Below are 22,454 nucleotides of genomic sequence, written 5' to 3'. Positions count from 1 at the left end.
TTTTACCCTGGCTCAAAGCCTAAAAACACACCAAGTCATCCACAGTGGATTTAAACCGTACAGCTGTGACTTGTGTGGAAAGTCTTTTACCCTGGCTGGACACTTAAAAACTCACCAACTCATCCACATTGGATTTAAACCGTACAACTGTGACCTGTGTGGAAAGTCTTTTACCCTGGCTCAAAGCCTAAAAAAACACCAAGTCATCCACAGTGGAGTTAAACCTTACAGCTGTGAGTTGTGTGGAAAGTCTTTTACCCAGGCTGGAGACTTAAAAACTCACCAACTCATCCACAGTGGATTTAAAGCGTACAACTGTGACCTGTGTGGAAAGTCTTTTACCCTGGCTGGACACTTAAAAACTCACCAACTCATCCACATTGGATTTAAAGCGTACAACTGTGACCTGTGTGGAAAATCTTTTACCCTGGCTCAAAGCCTAAAAAAACACCAAGTCATCCACAGTGGAGTTAAAGCTTACAGTTGTGACTTGTGTGGAAAGTCTTTTACCCAGGCTGGACACTTAAAAACTCATCAAGTCATCCACAGTGGAGTTAAAGCTTACAGTTGTGACTTGTGTGGAAAGTCTTTTACCCAGGCTGGAGACTTAAAAACTCACCAAATCATCCACAGTGGAGTTAAAGCGTACAGTTGTGACTTGTGTGGAAAGTCTTTTACCCTGGCTCGAAGCCTAAAAACACACCAAGTCATCCACAGTGGAGTTAAACCTTACAGCTGTGAGTTGTGTGGAAAGTCTTTTACCCTGGCGCAAACCTTAAAAAGACACGAAGTCATCCACATTGGAGTTAAACCTTACAGCTGTGACTTGTGTGGAAAATCTTTTACCCAGGCTGCACACTTAAAAAAACACCAACTCATCCACAGTGGATTTAAAGCACACAACTGTGAGTTGTGTGGTAAGGCTTTTGCTCTAAATAGCGACTTACAGAGGCATTTAGTTACCCACTCTGGAATTAAGGCGTACAGCTGCGACTTTTGTGGAAAAAGTTTCAGCGACAAACGGTACCGAAATATTCACCTACGGATTCACACTGGAAATGATGTTTCCTGCTGTGGTCAGTGTGGGAAACTGTTTGCAACAGGTGCAAAGTTACGACAACACATGTTTAGCCACTCTGAGGAGAGACCTTATAAATGTGACCGGTGTGAGAAGACTTTTAAAGCTCCACTTCAGCTGAATAAACACCAACAGATCCACACAAGAAAGTAACTCTACAAGTGCAGTTACTGTTAGGTATGTATTTAGTTTTTTTGTCTTGTAATTTTAACCTGATTGTTTGGAACAAGTCTGATCAGTAAACTTATGGAGTTATACTGAATGAACTCTTTGGAAAAATGAAGACTCATTTTCTCTCAGTAAGCTGAGTGTTGTAATGTAAACAGTAAAATGTAATTGGACGTTGGCAGAGATGCTTTTTTATTTCCGGCAACGTTCAGGATAAAAATGTTGAAGGAATTCCCTGACTTACAATGTCTTTGTTTAGAAGCGGAGCAAAGCACATGGATCCATTTCTCAACCCTGTCGTCACTGTGGTGGTGGGAAAGCGTTTCTCCGTGACCTTTGTAGAAAAACTTCTAATCATCAACGGGACCAAAAAACCATATCAACGTAGCCACACTGGAGACAAAATGAACTACTGCAAAGAATGTGGGAGAGGCTTCCACACACCAAGTACATTAAAAATACATGAACTCTTCCACAGTGGGGTCAAAAAGCACATCTGTGACCAGTGTGGGTCATCCTTCACCACTGCACGTGAGCTCAATGAAAAAGCATTAGCGAATCCACACAGAAGAGACACCATACACGTGCAGACACTGTGACAAAAGCTTCTCACAATCAGGTCATCGTAACAAACATGAACGTACACACATGGAAGTGAACTTCAGCTGTGACCAGTGTGACAAGAGCTTCAGGAATCTCAGTTCATACTCCGAACACAAACGATCCCACACTGTAAATAAACTGTTTCACTGTTACCAATGTGCAAAAACATTCACTTCATTGTCTGCTCTTTGCAAACATCAGCCTGATCATGCAGGACTGAAATCACTGGATCACAATGAATCTGAAGAGAGAGAAAGATCCTCTTCTGGTTTCAGGGTCAGACTTAAAAACCTTGAGATCAGGCTCCACAGAGTTCAGATGGAATCTCCTGTAAAGAGTGTCAGCTGATGTCACACTTGGATCTGATGAGGTAGCTCTGATTTCTGGACCTGCAGTGAATAATCCTGAATGTTACATTTAGGAAGCTGCATGTATAGATATGCATATCAAGTTTATTTTTTTTCCTTTGAGGGATTTTAATTCTCTAAAGTGTTATCCCTGTTACATTTTATTCTTTGTTTCCTTAGGACACAGTAGTGTTTAGTAGTTGTATTCATTTTATGTGTTACCTCAGTTAAATTTCATTCACATTCATGTTTAATCTTTTGCTGTGGTAAAATCTTCTCTTAAATCATTTTCTCCCAAAACTACAAATAATTACACAGCAGTTGCTCTTAAAACTTCCAAAATGAACTAAATCTGTCCACCAGCTTTGAAACAACACCTGCTGTGACTTTATGTCCAGAAAAAAGAAACTCAAGCTAAACTGGTTTTGGGCTGTACTTTCATATAATACCAGTTTGTACCAGAAGATGAAGCAGTGAGTCAGTGTAACATTTATTTAATTAGGCAAAGACCACATTCGTATTCACAGTGGCAGCAAAGAAATGTTGAAAGTTAAAAACAGCAGCACACATCAGGACCATTCTAAAGATCACAGGTGACTACTTTTACTTAATTCAAATTCCTTCAAATTTTTGGCTCCTCCTTTCACTTTAGTGTATTTACTGTATCCTTGAAGTCCACATGTTGTTTTTTAATGAATTCATTTTGATCCACATGTTCTGCATCTGTTTTCCTGTTGATTTGAAGTTTGTATTATGAAATCCTGATAATGTTAAAGCATTAGTTATATTTAATGAACTCTGTAACGTTTGTCTTATTAAACAGTGTAACTGCTCCTGAAGGTTTTTCATGTTCGAAGTAGAATAAAGGGCCATGCTCCAACTGATGTTCAGCCAGTATTTTAATCTTCTTTTCACCAGCAAACACCGTGAAAAACTATGGTGAAATGATCAATGAAAAACACGGATATTACATCAGGAGAACAAAAATTACAACTCAAATAAAACATGCACACAAAGTAAATGCACCAACATACCGTGTGCGCCTTTCTACTGAACATTCATGAGCAACTGTAGTCCATATCTTCTATATTTCCACCTTTTACACAAACCAGCATTCTCTTTCTGGCTCGAGCCTTCAGTCTCTGGTGACATGTGCGCTTAATTGAGCATCACCCCAAAGCATGCGCACCACAAAGCGCCACACTCAGGCCCACCAGTAGGTGGCGACAACACAACATGAATCCAGATTAAACACCAAATTTTGAACATTGCAATCACATAATAATTACATTTCAATGCGACAGCTACAAACAGTTTGGTGTGAAAAATGAAGAAATGGTCTCAGAACAAGTAGTTTGAGCCCTGATTTCTGATTCAAACTAATTTAACTGTTTTCAGTGGTACATGTGGAGCTTTATCACAGGAGGAGACACACCGACACATATTTCCTTTCAATTTGGTTTTCTACTTGTTTTCTATCTTTTTAGTTAATTAACTGATTTTAATTCTCAGATTTTGCCACCTAATTCATTATTTCCAAAGATATGCACGTGGCACAGTAACAGTATCTTTAGCAGTAGCTCGGGATCTGACGGTAAATGTTTACTTTGTCTCTCTGAGATTTACTGACAGAAAACTTTGCAGAGAGAACAACACAGTATGAACAGTCTTCTCACAGGTACTGATAAAGAAACAAATGTAGAGTTTCTCTTAATTCTGCTTCAGTTTGTTTTCTGTAATCTTGAGCTTCACATGTTAAGTTTACAGATGGTGAGCTTAAGTTGCCAGAATGTAATGTTCCTACAAAAATACAGGCTAAGTGTGTACCTGTGTTAGGGTTTTAACTGAGGCAGCTCAACAAAGCCAGTCCTTCTTTGTATTAATTGACTTGACAAAACCAACAAACCCAGGTGAGAGATAAAGGGCATCACAACAGTGGTTATCTGTTTTCTCTCATTTTGATCTAATACAGGAGACATTAAAGTCACTTTAGCAAAATGTATTTTAATAGTTGAAGGTTATTGGCAATAGCTGTTACGGCCCTGGCCGTCTAGAGTTTGTTTTTGTGCTATGTCTTTAAGTATCTACAGGTCCTTCCTGATAGGAGAGCTGGCGGTGGGTTATTGGTCCCCTCATCATGTGGCTGTTTTTAAAACATCCCTCACCAGCAGTTGTTGGCGGCAGCAGGTGACTGCAGCAGCAAACCCATCCTTGGCCTCCAAACTTTGTGACATTCGTGTTTGTGATTCTTGAGACCTACAGAGCTTTGGACATAGTATGTAGACACATTTTCACTTGTAAATAGTAAACTGTAAATAAGCACTGAAGCAGAAGAGGAGAGCTGCCTTAATATTCTGTTTATTTCAGTTAGGGAGTTAGGTGTAGCATGTGTCCTTTGTTTGGTTTATGTTTCACATAGGGTTTAGATAGCACCTCCTTTCCTGACTTAGCTTGTTTTTTTTTGTTGTTGCTTTTTTTTTGGTGGAGGGGGGGGCTTGTTATTTCGGGCTTTGTTCATCCCAGAGTAAAGTTTTTCAGTGTAGACACAAATGAACCACCGCTCACTTCAAAGATTGGCTTCTGAGTATGATTTTTGGAACCAGGGCGGGGTCACTTCCTTTCCAACCCTTATGTTATGTTTCTGTACCCCTAGACTGGGGCGTAACAATAACCTACAAATATGACTGATTGGTTCTCTTATTTGAGCCCTGCGAGCTGAAAGTCACCATATTTTCATCAATCAACAAAATGCAGTGAATGAACAAAAGATAAATCAATAAGTGGTGTAAACACCTTTTTCCTTCAAAACAGCATCAATTCTTCTAGGTGCACTTGCACACAGTTTTTGAAGGTAGGTTGTTCCTACCAGCTTCCTCACATCCTTCTCTCGCTTCATGTAATCCCAGACACACTCGATGATGTTCAGGGCTCTGTGGTGGGCTGTACTATCACTTCCAGTACATCTTGTGCTTCTCTACACTGGAGATAGTTCTTAATGACTTTGGCTGTATGCTTGGGGTCATTCTCCTGCTGCAGGATAATTCAAATTCACTGAATCATCATTTGAATAGAGACAAATACATTCTTACTGCTCAGTTGCAGCTGCGGGTGACATGGGAAATTGTTACCTGCAGAAAAAATTGTTGCTGCAAGAAGAACAGAGTGTAATCAGTGTTTATTAGTGGTGTCCTTTGGTGTACTGCAGTCCTTAGGATGACGTTTTACTTCAGTGCAGTTCAGTGATGGATGGAGGGAATTTTATTGTAGTCACAGAGAGCCATAACAGGGAGCAGGAAAAGAGTTCCACTGGATCACAACAATAAATTCTAAGAGAACAAGATGTATTTAATTTTATCCAATCCAATCCAAACCATCTTTATTTATAAAGCACTTTAAAATACCCAACACAGGACCAAAGTGCTGTACAGTAAATCAGAATCAGAAAGGGTTTTATTGCCAAATGTTGAGCAGGTTTACAACATTAGGAAATTGCTGCGGTGCTTAGTGCAAACATACTGTCATAAATAATGCTTAAATAGACATGAGAAAAAAACATAAGAATAAGAATTAAAAGTGCTAAGTAGATAGATATATACATGAGTGCAGGTGGTGATCAGTGCCAAACATGGAATGATGCAGTGAACACAGCGTAGGGTCATGTGTTAGTGGTGGGAACAGTCATACAGTTATTGTTCATGTGTCCAACAGAGGGGGAGAAACTGTTCTTATGGCGAGAGGTTCTGGTGCGAATGGACCGGAGCCTCCTGCCTGAGGGGAGCAGGTCAAACAGACTGTGTCCAGGGTGAGAAGGGTCAGCTGAGATCCGAGCTGCACGCCCCAGTGTCCTGGAGGTGTACAGGTCCTGCAGAGATGGGAGTCTGCAGCCAATCACCTTCTCAGCAGAGCGCACAACACGCTGCAGTCTCTGTTTGTCCCTGATAGTGGCTCCAGCGTACCACACGGTGATGGAGGAGGTGAGGATGGACTCGATGATTGCAGTGTAGAATTGCATCATCGTCCGTGTTGGCAGGTTGAATTTCTTCAGCTGCCTCAGGAAGTACATCCTCTGCTGGGCTTTCTTAATGACGGAGGTGATGGTGGGCTCCCACTTCAGGTCCTGGGTGATGGTGGTACCCAGGAAGCGGAATGAGTCCACAGAGGTGATGAGGGTGTCAGTCAGGATGATGGGGGGGAGTGGGGCTGTGTGCTCCACTGTCTTCTGGGCATTCAGCACCAGGTTGTTGTGGCTGCACCCGGACACCAGACGTTCAACCTCCCTCCTGTAGGCAGACTCATCCCCGTCCAAGATGAGTCCAATAACGGTGGTGTCATCTGCAAACTTGATTAGCTTGACAGACTGGTGGGTGGAGGTGCAGCAGTTGGTGTACAGGGAGAAGAGCAGAGGAGAAAGAACACAGCCCTGAGGGGAGCCGGTGCTGATGGTCCGGGAGTCCGAGACATTCTTTCCCAGCCTCACATGCTACTTCCTGTCCGTCAGGAAGTCAGTGATCCACCGGCAGATGGGATCAGGCACATTCATCTGGGAAAGCTTGCCTCAGAGATGGTCTGGAAGGATGGTGTTGAAGGCAGAGCTGAAGTCCACAAACAGGATCCTGGCGTAGGTTCCTGGGGAGTCCAGATGCAGGATGCAGGATGAAGTGTAGAGCCATGTTGATGGCGTCATCTACAGACCTGTTGGCTCTGTATGCAAACTGCAGGGGGTCCAGGAGGGGGGCCGTGAGGGTCTTGAGATAGGAGAGAACCAGGCGCTCAAATGACTTCATGACCACAGATGTCAGAGCCACAGGTCTGTAGTCATTTAGTCCAGTGATCCTAGGTTTCTTGGGCACAGGGATTATGGTAAAGGACTTGAAGCAGGCAGGCACATGACATGCCTGCAGTGAGGAGTTGAAAATACCAGAAAACACTGGGGCCAGCTCGTTTGCACAGTGTCTGAGGGTGGCAGGAGACACACCGTCTGGGCCAGGAGCTTTTTGAGCATTCAGACTCTTAAACTGCTTCCTCACATCTGCTTCATGAATATGAAGAGTTGTGGTGGGAGGAGGTGGTGTGAAATCCTCCTTTGTGTGGGGTGAGGAGGGGGGTGTTGTAGGTGAAGTGTTTGATGGTGGTGATGGCTCTATGGACGGCAGTAAAAGTCGTTAAGGGTGTTGGCAAATAGGTTAAGAACAATAGAATAAAACAAAACAGTAAAAAAATAACACACATAATACATCAAAATTAAAACAGCACAGAATCAAATAAAACAAAAAAAACACAGAAGAGGTCTGTCTTATCTCAAAAGGCATGTTGTTCCACAGTTTTGGAGCTACTACAGAAAAAGCGTTTACGCTACATTCAGGAACAGCTGATCAGCTGACCTGAGAGAGGCGGGTGTATACGGCTGTATATATATATATATATATATATATATATATATATATACACACATATATATATATATATATACATATATATATATATATATACATATATATATATATATATACACACACATATATACACACACATATATACACACATATATACACACACATATATATATACACACATATATACACACACATATATATACACATATATATATATACACACACATATATATACACATATATATATATATATATATATATATATGTATATATATGTATATATATATATATATGTATATATATATATATATATATATATATATATACATATACATATATATATATATATATACATATATATATATATATATATATACATATATATATATATATACATATATATATATACATATACATATATATATATATATATATATACATATATATATATATATATATATATATATATATATATATATATATATAATCACTGACTTTCAGCTTGTTGTGTTTGTGGATATATGACTGACTTTAATTATTAAACATTCGCACATAAATAAGTGACGTCATATTCTGTACTTTTGACAGTTCACTCTTCGGCCGCTCCATCTTATTAGGGAAATTCCATATACATAAATGTAAATTTCAAAACTCAACCCCATCATTTAATTTGTTTTTGATTGAAATTGAATATTACTTAAACTCTCTTAAATTAACTTCCAATAAAAAAGGTTTATCATTGATTGAAATTCATTCAGAAATGTTTAACGAATGAGCTGTCACAACTTTCAAGTAAAAAGTTGTTATGAAGTCTGTCACATTCCCCCCCTTTTTTTTTCTTTTTTCTTTTTTTATCCTTTATTTATTTATCCTTCTTATTTCATTGTACTGTATATTGTTACTCTTATTTGCCTTGTCTGTCTACTGTACAAACTGAACTGGAAAGACTGACTGTTCACTTTATAATTTCCATAAAGTTTGAAAAAAAACCAAAAACCTCTTCGGCCGCTCCCTTCTGCCGTATTTTGCGGCAAAATTCTCCACACCCACCGCCGTGCTATGAATTGTGGGATATATGGGACCACGAAGCGTGCACGGACCACGCTTGATATTTGGGGAAATCGACGGCGCATTTGGAGTATGCATTTGAAGTACACTTCGAATTGGGACAGCCGTCGTCGCGTGGCGGTGACGTAACCGCACTTAAAATGCGTACTTCAAGCGTGCAGACCCTGAATTGGGACACAGCCTGTCACTACCCGATCCGTACCGGAAACTCGATCGGTACCCCGCATGCGCGAAAGATGTCTACTTCCGGTCGAAGCATTTTACGATAGTTACAGGTCAGAGTATCTGTTAAGATGTTAAGAATAACAAGTATCTCTTAAAATGTTTCCGATAATGAAACATTTAATATAATTTAGACAAAAACAAAAAAATAAAAAGCTAGTGACAGATCTGGACTCCCGATCCTTACTGCGCATGTGCAAAGTCGGACCGTACAAATCGGGTCTACCCGATCCGTACCGCGCATGGGCAGGGGTTTTCTTCTTCTTCTGTTCGTTTAATGGCAGTTTACTCCCAGTGTACGAGGATACCGCCACCTGCTGACTGAGCGAATGAACCCTATTGTAAACTGAATTAGCGTCATTACAAACGTGTGTTAAATTTGATTTAGTGATAATCGAGTGTGTTTATGCCTGTCTGTGTGGAGAGGATTGTTGGAATAGTGATGATAATGTCCGCTATCACTGTCAATTGTCAGTAAACACTTCATCTGGCTGCTGAATCTTCACGTGACATATTACAAAGTCTGTATTATTAACTCTGTCATTAGGCACCATTCTTCTTATTTTACGGCGCTGTTGTTCAATCGGGGGACGCTCTCTGTTGAGGAGAAAAGCAAAAATTTGTTGCGGATACGGATTATCCATTGTTTAAATGTCCCGGTAGTCGAAAAGGAGGTAGAGCTGTTGAGAAATGCTAAGAGCTAACTGGGCGCTAACCGTGTCATTCAAATATATTGAATGTCGCAATGTTGGCAAAGAGAGGAAGTGACGTAAGATTTGCGCATGCGGGGTTCCGATCGGGTTTCCGGTACGGATCGGGTAGCGACACAGCCCCTGAATTGGGACACAGCCACTCACCCCCTCCTTCCTGGGTCACAGCTTCTTCTTCTTCTTGGTTGGCAACCAATGTTAAGGCGCATTACCGCCCCCTGGCTCACAGCTCAGTGGACATTTAGATGAGAAAATATATATTTGACACATTTAAGGAAAAAATAATAAAATAAAAACAAACAAAATAAATGTTTATTAAGACATTTTGATAGGAAATTGCTTGATTTTAAAAATGTTTTTGCTCTTTTTTGCTCTATAAAATAGTTTTTTTCTTTTAGAATCACTCATCTTAGCAGTAGGATTTACATGAAAAGAGAAACAAATTAAATTTGAGTGAAAATGTACATTTTTTTTCAATCTCTGGTCAACTGACTCAGTGAATCAAATTACTCAAATTCGATTCGCTTTGGTGAGTGACTCATTCAAACTCGATTCAGTAAAAAGAATCAAATTTACCATCACTGGAAAGGAAAGGACTGGAAAGGCGCTAATTTTGAAATAACTCTCCCACGTGGTTACGTCGTGCAGCTGAGTCACGTGACAGCACAGCAACAAATCACAGCAGAGCCGGGAAAAGGGGGCGGAGCAAAGTGTCTGTGCAGGAGAGGAGTCGAGCAGAGAGAGCTGCTTTTTCATGAAACGGGAGTAAAGTAGTGAACTTACAGGAACATATACCACTACCAACGTTTGGATCAATATCTGCATCGATCTGCACACCCTTGTCTCCTGGATTGTAGCTGAGATCAGCGTGAACCACGTGGGTCTCTGCTCCCTGATCTGTTTCCTGTTTCTCTCGGTTTGTGGGCTCATCTAAAGGTAAGCACCGAGCTAACTTTAATGCGGGTTCAGTTTATGTTGAATTTAGCTCTGTTGAGAATAATAGATTGCTTGGTATACACTGGAGTTAGACAGACTGTAGAGTTTGTGATTGCTTGCAACATTATGAAATGGCGGTTGCTAGGGGGTAAGAATATATATAGAAAATTAGTCTTGGAATATGAACAAAAGGATGGGCTGCAGGGCAGGAGAACAGTCAACCCCCACCCCCAGGACAGGCAGCCACAGGTACAAGCCTGGGGGAGGGCAACCCCAAGGTAAATAATAGAGATTAACAGACCACGTGACTTTCGCGCATTGCATGCCGGGAACTCGTGGCAAAACAATCCAAGTACCGCATCAAATGCAAGCATTTGTAGCACCGCAAAACGTTCATTCTCCGGTTCCAATAAATTATTTCTTTTTCTTTGCCCCCCAAAAAAGGTATGTACAAAACGAAGGAGAACAATGTGACCTGAAGCTACTAAACTTCATGAGTGCATACACTCATGAAGTTTAGTAACTTCAGGTCACTGCAACAAGCCCAGGTACAGTTTACCGACGGATGGGTACAGGACCTTGAAATGCACCGTGTAGAACGAAAGACCATCGTACGTATCATAAGTTTTCCAGTCTCACAAATCGACTTCATAAATACACATTCGTTAACCGTTTATTAATAGGACCTTTGAGCTCAACGGTAGTTAATTAGCAGTGGAAATAATTTCTGGTACGCATCACAGAAATGTAGCAGTGACAATAATATTGTATGCTGTAATCGTACTGGGCAATTAGTCATACAAAAAAACTGTTTTATCCTGTGAATAAAAGTATGTTTTTGTCAATGTACCATGGTAATAACAGAAACAAAACGCAATATTGTGTCAGGACATTTCACTATTTATGCACAATAAACAAAGGAGCATAGCGCGACAATTTCTGTTCAGCGCCAGACGTGCTTGTAACCTATATCACCAATTATGTTATGAGAAATGACGTATTAACTACTACAAAACACTGACCTTTGTGGAAATTAGAGGTGGGAATCACCATACACGATACGATATTATCACAATACTTAACTCACGATACGATATCATTGCGATTTTTTTTTATTTTTTTTATATATATATATTTTTGCAATATTCTGGGTATTGCAATACGATATTTTGTGATTTATCACATATTTTTTCTACTGCAGATTTTGTCCATAAAGGTAAACTTTATCAATATTCATTTTATCTAATAATAAAGTCTCACACTCAGTCTTTCTGTCATGTCAGTCAGTTTTATTGCTGACAAAGTGAACGGTTTGTATAACAGTCTAGTAACCAACTTAACTGAACGTAACTATCTGGTACAATTATAGCTTAAAACAAAATATAATTTTACATTAAATAAAAAAGTTTTAAATTTAAATAAAATAAAACATTTCTTGAATTAAAATAAGTAAACTGTCCTGTTTGTTGCTGCCCTAAAAAGTTAAACACATTTGGACAGTGAAGCAATGTCAGCATTCTTGCTCAGAAAAAGGAGCTGATCAACATGCTCTGAAGTCAGAGTGCTCCGTTTTGCTGTGACGATGTCTCCAGCGGTTGAGAAGACTCTTTCAGCCGAGACACTAGTACCTGGGATACAAAGGTATCTTTTTGCCAGCGTGGCCAGGAAAGGATAGACTTCCTCATGGGATTTCCACCAGCTTAGTGAGTCTTCTGTGAGTGCCAGTGACGTGACCTCCTGGTGTCTTTTCACCTCCTCCTCAGCTGTGGCAGATAATGATTTTGGTGGGGCTCCAACATCACCATAAGTCTGACCAAGCAAGTCTGTTAACCCACAAGACTTCCTCATCTTGGCTGGTGTGAGAGGGGGTCTGGGATTTTGTTCAGTCTCGTCAGGTTTCTCATGATGTTCATGGGCTTCTGGCTCACAGATGGGCTGCTGCCTCTTTTCTTCCTGTAGAAAACCCACACACATACAGAGAGAGGGAGAAAATAAATATTTCATATCTTTTAGTATGCAGTAATATGTTAGCAAATTATAATTAATGTATTTAATTGTTAAATAGAATATTACCAATATGACAAAAATATCACCGATCTACTAATATTGTAAGTATTGGCGACTGTCAAGCCTTTGAGTCGCCGAGCAGCTGAATAGGGGAATAATGTTGACGCGCCCGCTGTTTAAAACGTAAGTCAAAGTTCCAGGTTAAAACTCCTTTATTTGTTACCAAATCCTTAAAATCCGTAGAAAAACAGTGATCAAAAACATTCCAAGCCTGAGTGGTCAGCAAAAGTCGACTTCCCCCATCACCCACTCATTCACAAAATTTCCCTCGGGCCGTGAACAGGTGATATAGCAATCACTATTACTGACACCACGTGACCCAAAGCTACGCCTATCCACAACATTCCGGCCCCTAATTATTACATTTTTACAGTAATAATTACACATCCAACACCATAACTCACAACACACACTTCATCATATCACAGACACCCAGTGAGACAACATAACATACTCAAAAGTCCACCAAAGTTATTTTCTCATGTCTTCTCTTCTTTCTTCTGTCTGCACATGGTCAGTCAGTCATAGGCCAGAGGTTACCAGCACTTAGCCTAAATATAGTCAGTCTGTGATGTACATCTCATAACATTAAAGTCAATTCAAAGTTAGTTATGTCACACTGTGTCAAAAATGTCATCGTCATGGGTCAGAGGCCTCCTGAAGAAGGCATATCTTTGTGACGGGTCTGCACACACGGCTGGTTGGGGTCTTAATCCAGACCTGACGCACAAGCCCCTTTTCATCTGGTGCAGCTCCGGTGACTCTCCCAATGATCCAGGAACCACGAGGTGCAGAATCATCCACTATAAGGACCACATCTCCAGGAACAACGTTGCGTTTAATCCTTCCCCATTTCTGGCGCTGCTGAAGTTGTGGCAAGTACTCTTTAGTCCATCTTTTCCAAAACACATCAGATATATATTGAACTTGCCTCCATCGTTTACGTGCGTAGAGATCGTCCCTCCGGAACAGGCCAGGTGGTAAAGACTGGTTGGACTTGAGAAGAAGGAGATGGTTTGGTGTCAAGGCTTCCAAATCATTTGGATTGGTGGATTCCAGCGTAATGGGTCTACTGTTGAGGATTGACTCCACTTCACAAAGAGCAGTTTGGAGCCCTTCCTCGTCCAAATGCTGTGTTTGGAGAGTGGAATTAAGGACCTTTCTGACAGAACGAATCAACCGCTCCCATGCTCCGCCATGATGCGATCCAGTTGGAGGATTAAAGATCCATTTCACTCCCTTCAAAGACACAGCATCAGAGATCTTTTCCTTATTCCACTGTTCCATAGCTCGTCTCAGCTCGCGCTCTGCACCCACAAAGTTAGTCCCATTGTCTGAGCGCAGTTCTTGTACCTGACCTCGTCTTGCAATGAAACGTCGTAAGGCGTTAATGAAAGAGTCAGTGTCAAGAGATGAGGAAACCTCAATATGTACTGCTCTAATTGCCAAACAAGTAAAAATAACACCATACCGCTTCACAAGACTTCTCCCGCGCTTCACTTCAAATGAACCAAAATAGTCCACTCCAACAAAGCTAAATGGGGGTTTCTCAGGGGTCACTCTGCTTTCAGGCAACTCAGCCATCTGCTGCTGGCCTGCAACTCCATGAAACCTTCTGTAGGTCACACACCTCGACATGATGCTTCAAATCAAAGTACCAGCACCAGGAATCCAGTATTTTTGATGCAGCTTTGAGAGTATGTGGTTCCTTCCACCTTGACCCACCTCTTTATGAATGTGCTGTAGAATGAGATTAGAAATGTGAAGCTCTTTAGCGATTATGACAGGACGCTTGGAATCTTCTGACATGACAGCCCTACTGAGACGTCCACCAACCCGCAGCACATCATCCTCCAAAACAGGATTCAACTTATATATGTGGCTGCTTCGTTTCACAGACTCTCCCCTTTGGAGACGAGAAATTTCTTCGGCATATCTTTTCCTCTGACAGAACTTAATTATTTGCATCTCAGCATCCTCAGTCTCTCCCAATGAAAGAAAGCCATGCCGGAAATCAACCTTATGTTGAGCATCTTCAGACTGAATTGTATCAGATGCAGACTGGAAATGTTTCTTCTTGCGATGCAAAAGCAATGTCTTGAACCTCAAAATCCAACCCATCACCCTGATGAGACGAGTCCAGGATGAGGCACGATGGATTAAAAGGGTCAGAGGATGATGATCATCGTGTGCTTGTAAGACCTCAATGGCAGCAGACACCTTAACTTCAGGATCTTCATGTGGAAGTTCCTGCAAGTTTTCTGGGTTCACAGGCCAAGTGTTCTCTGGCTGTGTAAGAAATGCAGGACCAGATATCCATTCAGTGTCACGTAAAAAGGTCTCTGCCTTCATACCTCTGGAGGCAAGGTCCACAGGGTTATGTGTGGTGTTCACATACCTCCATTGGGAGGCACTAGAAGCCTTGAGGATTTCTGACACTCTGTTCGCCACAAAAACACGGAACCTGGAAGTCTCATTGTTTATATATTTCAACACTGCGGTGCTGTCCGTCCAAAAGACAGAGTTTAAGAGAAAGTCCATCTTGAACTGCTGTTTCCATAGCTTGTCCAGTGTGACAGCAGAAACTCTGTTGACAGTAACTGTTGCCAAACATCCTGGCCTTCCACAGCATTCTCGATTAAGTGGCCCATTCACTGTCCAGCCAAGCACAGTCCTAATGGCAAAAGGACCATCACCGACACTCCGGATGACCTCCAAAGGTTCTAGAGCTCTGGGCATATTCATGCCAATCAAAAGCTCCACATTGGCCTTAATTTCTGGCAAATGAACGTGCTTCAAATGTGGCCAGTCATCCAGGTCCTGTTGATTTGGGATGTTACCAATATCTACAGGCATTTTATGCTGAGTGAAGAGGTTAGGCATATCACAGTACATGTCACAGTCCAATCCAGCAACTTCAAGTTCAGGTACAATGAAACTGTCCACCACTTTCTCCTGTCCCATGGTGCGCAGGAGAATCTTTGTCCTCCTCCCAGCAATATTCAGCTTGTCCATAAGACCCACTGTACAAAAGGATGCTGAACTCCCTTCATCCAGAAAGGCATACGTTTCCACTATTCTTTGACCTCTCTTTGATTTTACTTTAACTGGCACAATGGCAAACTTACAGTCCTGTTCACCGGCCCCAGTAAGACCACTAGTCTGGATCGTAACAGGAATGTTATCTGCCTCATTATTAGGTTTGACTTCATTCTTCTCTTTGTGGTGAATATGGAGTATACTTGCATGTCGGAGGCCACAGATTTTACATGAAAGGCATTTTCTGCATTCTTTGCTTATGTGCCCAGTACACAAACAGCCAAAACAAATGCTGTTCTTTTTAAGAAAAGAAATCTTCTCATTATGAGGTTTCTTATCAAGCAAAGCACATGACTCCAGTGTGTGTCCGCCTTTGCAGAAAAAAACAAGCCTTCACAGTACTGTGGCGATGTTGATCCCCTGTCTGATTCTGTCTCTCAACATCAGAGACTGTTGTGGCGAAGCTACTTCCTTTAGCTCTTAGATGTGGAGAACGTTTCCCTCCATTGCTGCCCTTGGCTGCTAGATGTGTTGCTGGAACGTCACATAGATTTCCAAAGACGGGATCTGTTGCAATTTTAACTTGACACTCAAGGAAGGAAACAATGTCAATGAATGCGGCTCTGCGATGTTGCCTCTCCTGAATGTCACATGCTACTGTTTGCCATTTGTCTTTTAACTTATATGGCAGTCTTCTAATCACAGCAAGCATATTGGCAGGTGTATTTAATTCAGAGAGATCATTAATCTCTTCCATTGCATTGCAGCATCCACGTAAGAACAAACAATATGCCTGAAGAGCTTTTCCATCTTCCGATCTAATCAGTGGCCATGAGTGAACTTTGTTCAAATAAGCAGATGCAATCACATGTCCATTCCCAAAGTGCTCATACAGCAGAGTCTTTGCCTTTACATATCCAGCACTTCCAGACATATGTTGACAGCTTTTAACAAGTTCATTGGGCTGCCCCTTGGTGTACTGTGCAAGATAATGCAGGCAGTCGCCAGCATCGCCAGTCTTTGCTTCTATGACCTGTTCAAACGAGCGCATAAAGGCCTGAAAATGTAAAGGGTCACCATCAAAGGTTTGAATCTCCCTTTTGGGCAGTGAAGAAAGACTTTGCTGATGGACCAACATACAAGTTAATTCATTTTGTTTTTCCATAATGGACAACAGATTTTCATTGGCTACTGGAAGAGCAGCTTGTGGCTTAGGCAAAGGTGGAATTGATCCAAAAGCGTCAGAAGGCCCCATAAGAGCTGGTGCAGGCCTTTCCCTTTTCATATTCTGTTGCACTGTTTTTACTTGAAGCTCTGCATTCCCAGTGATTGCATTTCCTTTTGTAAGCATCTGTGGAACAAAAATCTCTGCATCAGCATTAAGAATTTCAAGGCTGTTTCCCTTTGTTTTAAAATATGATTCCATTCCATTAGATTTCCGTGAAGCGACACTCCGCATAGTGGATCCAGTTCTCAGCACGTTCACCTTTGCAACAGTTGTAGCTATATCTGCTTCAAGCTGAAGTTGTTCTTTCTTTCTCCTCAATTGTTCCTCTTGTTCTTCAAGAGAGTGTTTTTCTTTCAGCATATGTTGACGTGCGAGCAAGGCGGCCATTTCAGCTTCTGCCCTGAGACGTGCAGATGAAGTAGATGATACTCTTGAGCTTGACCTACTGCCTTGATTTGACACACTGTCGGATGGCAACACGTCATCATTAACATCATTCTGAGGATTAAGAGATGATTGAGGTTCTTTTCCAGTGTGCTCTCGCACCTCCATTTCTCCTCCCAGGGAAGTTTCCTGTGACTGTGCTTTGTCGGATGATGGCCTCCCCGAACGTTTATCAGTTTCAGAAAGCCATATCTTAACATCCTTCATAAACCCTTTATTGTATTTAGCGATGCTTGAGAACCTTGTATTTTGTTTATCTTTCTCATCAAATGAGATTAGAGAAAGTAAAGATTCATGCAATGCACTGGCATCCTTAAACAAGTGTGTTAACTCATCAAACTGTTTTTTGACTTGTGAATGATTTTTATCATCTTTCATTAGCTCTTTAAGAGACATAATAACACTTTTCATTTTGTTTACATGCCTTTTCCGATCTGTTTGGATGGTTTCAATTTTGTTTGCAAGAGCTTTCTCAGTGAGGGAAATTAATCTTTTATCCTTTTCAGTTTTTCCAATAACAGATGCAGCCTGCGATCCACTCATTTTAAGCATTCAACATAAGCAGCATGCCAAAATCCAAAACAAAGGCAACAGCAATTCCTTCAAACTCAGTTGAACGCCTGCAGAGCCACAGCACACACACACACACACACCAAATCCAACAGCAAACGTAGCGGTGGGCGTGTCACAAAAACATCTTCGTATGGTCAGAATCCAAACTGCGTTCAAACAAACAACACGCAGCACAAAAACACAGTTTACATACCACCGTCGTCTTCTCCTTATCTGTCAGACTAGCCGATTTTATGGGTGTAGTGGCGGCAGTGTGTGGGCTCGCGTCGGCGTTTATTCAGCGCTGATTGCCAGAGGCTCCATTGCCGTCGCACTTTTTGCTGACAAATATTGGCGACTGTCAAGCCTTTGAGTCGCCGAGCTGCTGAATAGGGGAATAATGTTGACGCGCCGCTGTTTAAAACGTAAGTCAAAGTTCCAGGTTAAAACTCCTTTATTTGTTACCAAATCCTTAAAATCCGTAGAAAAACAGTGATCAAAAACATTCCAAGCTTGAGCGGTCAGCAAAAGTCGACTTCCCCCATCACCCACTCATTCACAAAATTTCCCTCGGGCCGTGAACAGGTGATATAGCAATCACTATTACTGACACCACGTGACCCAAAGCTACGCCTATCCACAACAGTAAGTAAGTTATTTAAATTATAACACCAGAATGTTTGCTTACCTGAAGGGTTATAGCCTCAGCAACCACTCTGGCATAGGTTTCCTGTCTTTCCTCCAGTGACAGGAACGGCAGGATTTTAAAGCGTGGGTCGAGAGCTGATGCTGTGTAGAGGGCGTTCCTCTCGACTGTGCTGGCATATCTCTTCTTAAGATCTTGACTGATACTTTGCTTGATGTTTCTGACCAGCGCTGTGTCACCAATGTTGTCTTGGGTGTCGTGCAACAGCTGTGCTAGCAGCGGTGCTACGAGAGACAGAGTAGGATTCTTTTCCTCAGACATCACAGTAGTCGCGACTTGCATTGACTTCAAGGCCCGGACAATTTCTTCAGTGTTCCCAATATCCGTCTCGTTTAGAGTAAAGATATCTGTGCTACTCTTTCTGACTTCGGGAGACAGCAGCGCTGCACAAATCGCAGGTTGTTGTTCAAGGAAACGCTGGAGCATGTCATAACCACTGTTCCATCTCGTGCAGACGTCGGTCTTGAGCTTGTGAGTCGGGAGCTGTAACATTTTCTGTTTTTGCTCCAGAGCGTGATTTGCCACTGTGCTTCTATTGAAAAACCCAGTTATGCGCCGCACTCTCCCCAAGACCCTGGCTACTGCAGGCAGGTTTAAGGCTCGTTGTGATGCCAGATTGAGCGTATGGGCGAAACACTGCACATGCAGGTATCCCGCTAGCTGAGTGGCAATTGTCATATTAGAAGCATTGTCGGTGACAACCACCAGATTTTTGTCGGCAATCCCCCATTCCTGTGCTGCATTTTGCAGGAGATTTACAATGTTCGCTCCGGTGTGACTTTCATGTAATGTTCGAGTTTGGAGAACGTAAGACAGCAGTTGCCAGTCCGCTGTGAGATAATGAGCTGTTATAGTCACATATGAATCCACAGCCCGCGAGGTCCATGCGTCGCAAGTTAATGCAACCCTTTCTGCTGTGCTCAAACTTTCCTCAACTTTACGCTTCACATCTATGTAGAGATTGGGTACGGCTGTGTCTGCGAAAAAACGTCGTGATGGTATCACATACCTGGGTTCCAGCGTCTTGATCATGTAAGAAAAGCCCTCGTTTTCCACAATGTTGTAAGGACGCAGGTCTTTGCAGATGAAATACGTGATAGATTGTGTTATTTTCTTAGCTCGCTCTGAATTGGGAGATAGCTTTGCTAAGCTAAGAGTGTCCAGCGTTGGTTGGTTTTTCAGTGGAGCTGATTCAGAGCTAGCTTTCCCGTCCGCGGTTAATGCTATTTTTGGATGGTGCCGTGTAAGATGGGCCCTCATGTTCATAGTATTCCCAGAGTACTTTATTTTCATACGACACACCTTGCAAATCCCGTGTGTCATATCCATCTCATTTGTTCCATCCTTGTTAAAAAATCCAAAGTACGTCCAGACGTTTGATTTAAACGCAGATGGTGCTTTACTGATCTCTTTTTCTTCCTCCATCTTTGTTTGATCAATTTTCCCATGTGCTGACCTAACCTCTGCTGACCTCACTAGAGAAAAAGCTCAACCGCACCATCTGGTGGACTGGAAGTTTTTGGAACAAAATATCGATGTCTGCTGTCCCTGTATCGATACATTATTAGCAAACAAAATATCGCGATACTACGCAGTATCAATTTTTTCCCCCACCCCTAGTGGAAATGCTTGGAGCAGACTAACATGTGAGCTGGAGTGCTCTGGGACGTTATATTTGGTCTTTGAATGGCTGCAATCCAGGTCATCCATCGCCTGTTTGTTACTTCGGAACCATGGCTTGAACAATTTCTCTTCAACGACGTAATCCGATAACAACCGATCTCTTTACCCATCGGCTTCCCGTGGCTGTCATGCAACCGGCTATTGCAGTCAATAATACAACAGCTTCTTGCCATTTTTTGTGTTTCTTTTTATCGCTGTGTAACTGATTTCAATTGAAAGCCTGCGTGCGCTAGTACCTCTTGCCATGAGTTCCCAGAACTCTTTGCGGTTTTACCCCTGAATGACGTCACATTTTCAATTTCTATATAGAGAGAGTAGTGGAAGCCTACTGAGCAGGGGTGCCAAAGGGCTACCCCCGCCACCCGTCCCCCCTTACGCTATAAAGGTGTGTGTGAGGAATGCTCCTCAGAACAGCCTTTAGAATAGGACTTCATAGGATGGTCTCCAGATGCGTCTGTATTTTATTTACTCCCAGCCAGGGGCGATTCTAGGATCAGAGCTTTGGGGCTGCTGTCAGTCCCTGCATCCTTAAATGTTGTTGCTGCAAAAGAAGAATGGATTGGAATAATAAAAAAAAATATATATCCTAACCTTAATTACTGGGGGAGAATAATGAATGATGCTCATAGTGAGTAAAAAGTAAACTGAGTGCATTTTTTGGACAAAGATTCATGTGTATAATGTATAATACAGAAACATTAAAAAACACTCCCAAAACAGAATAAGTTATTACAAAATATTAATAAAAACTATAAAAATGAAGGCAACTTTGCCTGTGGTAGAATGTATACAATGTATGAAAAAAAACCTTTACTGCAGACACTAATTTTACAAATTTAATAATAATAATTTTGTGTTGTAAGATTCATGAGTTTCGTGCTTTCATAGTGGTACTTAGGAGAGCTTGACATTTTTATCAGGTGCTACACACTGTAAAAAGTTTGAGAAACACTGATAAGTGTATGTGTGCTTTTGGAAAACATTTTAAGCTGCTGTACAGAATCTTTGAAACAAGCTCGCTGAAAACACTTTTAGAATATAAACGGAGCACTCTGCTGCTCTTTACAGCTCCTCACTCCACCAGGGCACCGTTTCGCACTTTCTGATAGTGTGCAAATGTGATGTACGTACTGCGGCAGTCATACAGACAACTAGATGGTCCAAAAGTTGGCCTACCTATTACTGGGTGAGGTTTTAATAGAGTTGTGGCTGAACCACATAAAATATATCATTGATTTTAATCTCCCTAATCAATGATAATGTTATGTTGGAATGTTGTTAAAGGGGGTCAAAATGTTTCAACCCAGTTTGTTTAGCAGATTCGGTAATAGCAGCTGTAATATAGGGAGAACACAACTTCCAGATTGTGTGAGTAAAATTAGGTTTTGTCTCTTTGTCAGTTTAACAGTTTCTGTTTTGCCTCTCAGTTTTCTTACCTGGTTCTTCCTGACCTTGTACTTTCTCCTCACGTTCCCCTCTTTCCTCTCTCCCTCTTTGGACTGACAATCATACACAAATAGATTGTATTCAATTAGATGAAAAATTACATTAATATGAAAAAATACTATTAAGATTACTAACAAAGAGTCCTCTCTCAGTATCCATTGCAAACAGGACAGTGGTAACAACGGTAGGCTACGGACAATCTTAAGTTTTAGATTTTAAATAGCCTATATAAATTTCAATGGAAGTGTGATGGACCGAGCAGTGAAGGAAACTTAGGCACAGGTTAAAGTCCAAAAAAATGTTTTTTTTATTTAACCCAAAAAACATAATTGGTGAAATCATGCAAAAGTAGGGCTGCACGATTTTGCATAAAATGAGAATCACGATTTTTTGGCTTAGAATTGAGATCACGATTCTCTCACGATTTTCTTTTCCAGTATAAATATTTATTGCACTTATTAACTGCACATCAACTTCGTAACAGTTGAAACTGAACATAAAAACAATAAATAAACATAAAAACAACAAATGTCTCACGTTTTGTTGTTGCCGCAAAATGTTGTACTGCTTGAAATTCCGTCTCCACCGTTGCTCGACACTGCGTGTATACAGCAGGTAGTGCAACAATAGAAAAATAGTTGCAGGACGGCACTGTGTAGCGTTTGTCTAGGGTGTTGATCATTTTCCTAAATCCCTCGTTTTGCACAGTGTTGATGGGAGCCATATCTTTGGTCAGGTGATAAGTAATAGCCTCCGTAATTTCT

The 22,454-nt window shown here is 41.4% G+C and overlaps 2 protein-coding genes across 5 annotated transcripts in view; one reads left to right on the top strand and one right to left on the bottom strand.

Moving 5' to 3' along the window:
• Positions 1-22,454, bottom strand: part of LOC146389750 (neural cell adhesion molecule 2-like) — a 631,716-nt gene that overhangs the window by 383,615 nt on the left and 225,647 nt on the right. The window lies entirely within an intron of this gene.
• The window catches only part of LOC146389759 (uncharacterized), a 51,431-nt gene that overhangs the window by 18,229 nt on the left and 10,748 nt on the right, over positions 1-22,454 (top strand). For 2 of the 4 annotated variants that reach the window (XM_084912750.1, XM_084912742.1), the window contains 2 exons: positions 1-1,255; positions 1,506-3,086. The exon at positions 1-1,255 is cut by the window's left edge. The exons of 1 other annotated variant lie outside the window; for it this stretch is intronic. In XM_084912750.1, coding sequence (XP_084768876.1) covers positions 1-1,231 — 1,231 coding nt within the window. In that variant the 3' untranslated portion in view covers positions 1,232-1,255; positions 1,506-3,086. Of the gene's footprint in view, positions 1,256-1,505; positions 3,087-10,123; positions 10,526-22,454 lie in introns of those variants that run through there. One more of the 4 variants, XM_084912767.1, reaches the window with a different exon arrangement.

Source organism: Perissodus microlepis, chromosome 3 (assembly GCF_051167445.1).
Source record: "Perissodus microlepis isolate ML-2025 ecotype Zambia chromosome 3, ASM5116744v1, whole genome shotgun sequence".
In the NCBI taxonomy this organism is placed as follows: Eukaryota; Metazoa; Chordata; class Actinopteri; order Cichliformes; family Cichlidae; genus Perissodus; species Perissodus microlepis.
The sequence above is the reverse complement of the archived record's forward strand: the minus strand, read 5'-3'. Positions and strand labels throughout refer to the sequence as shown.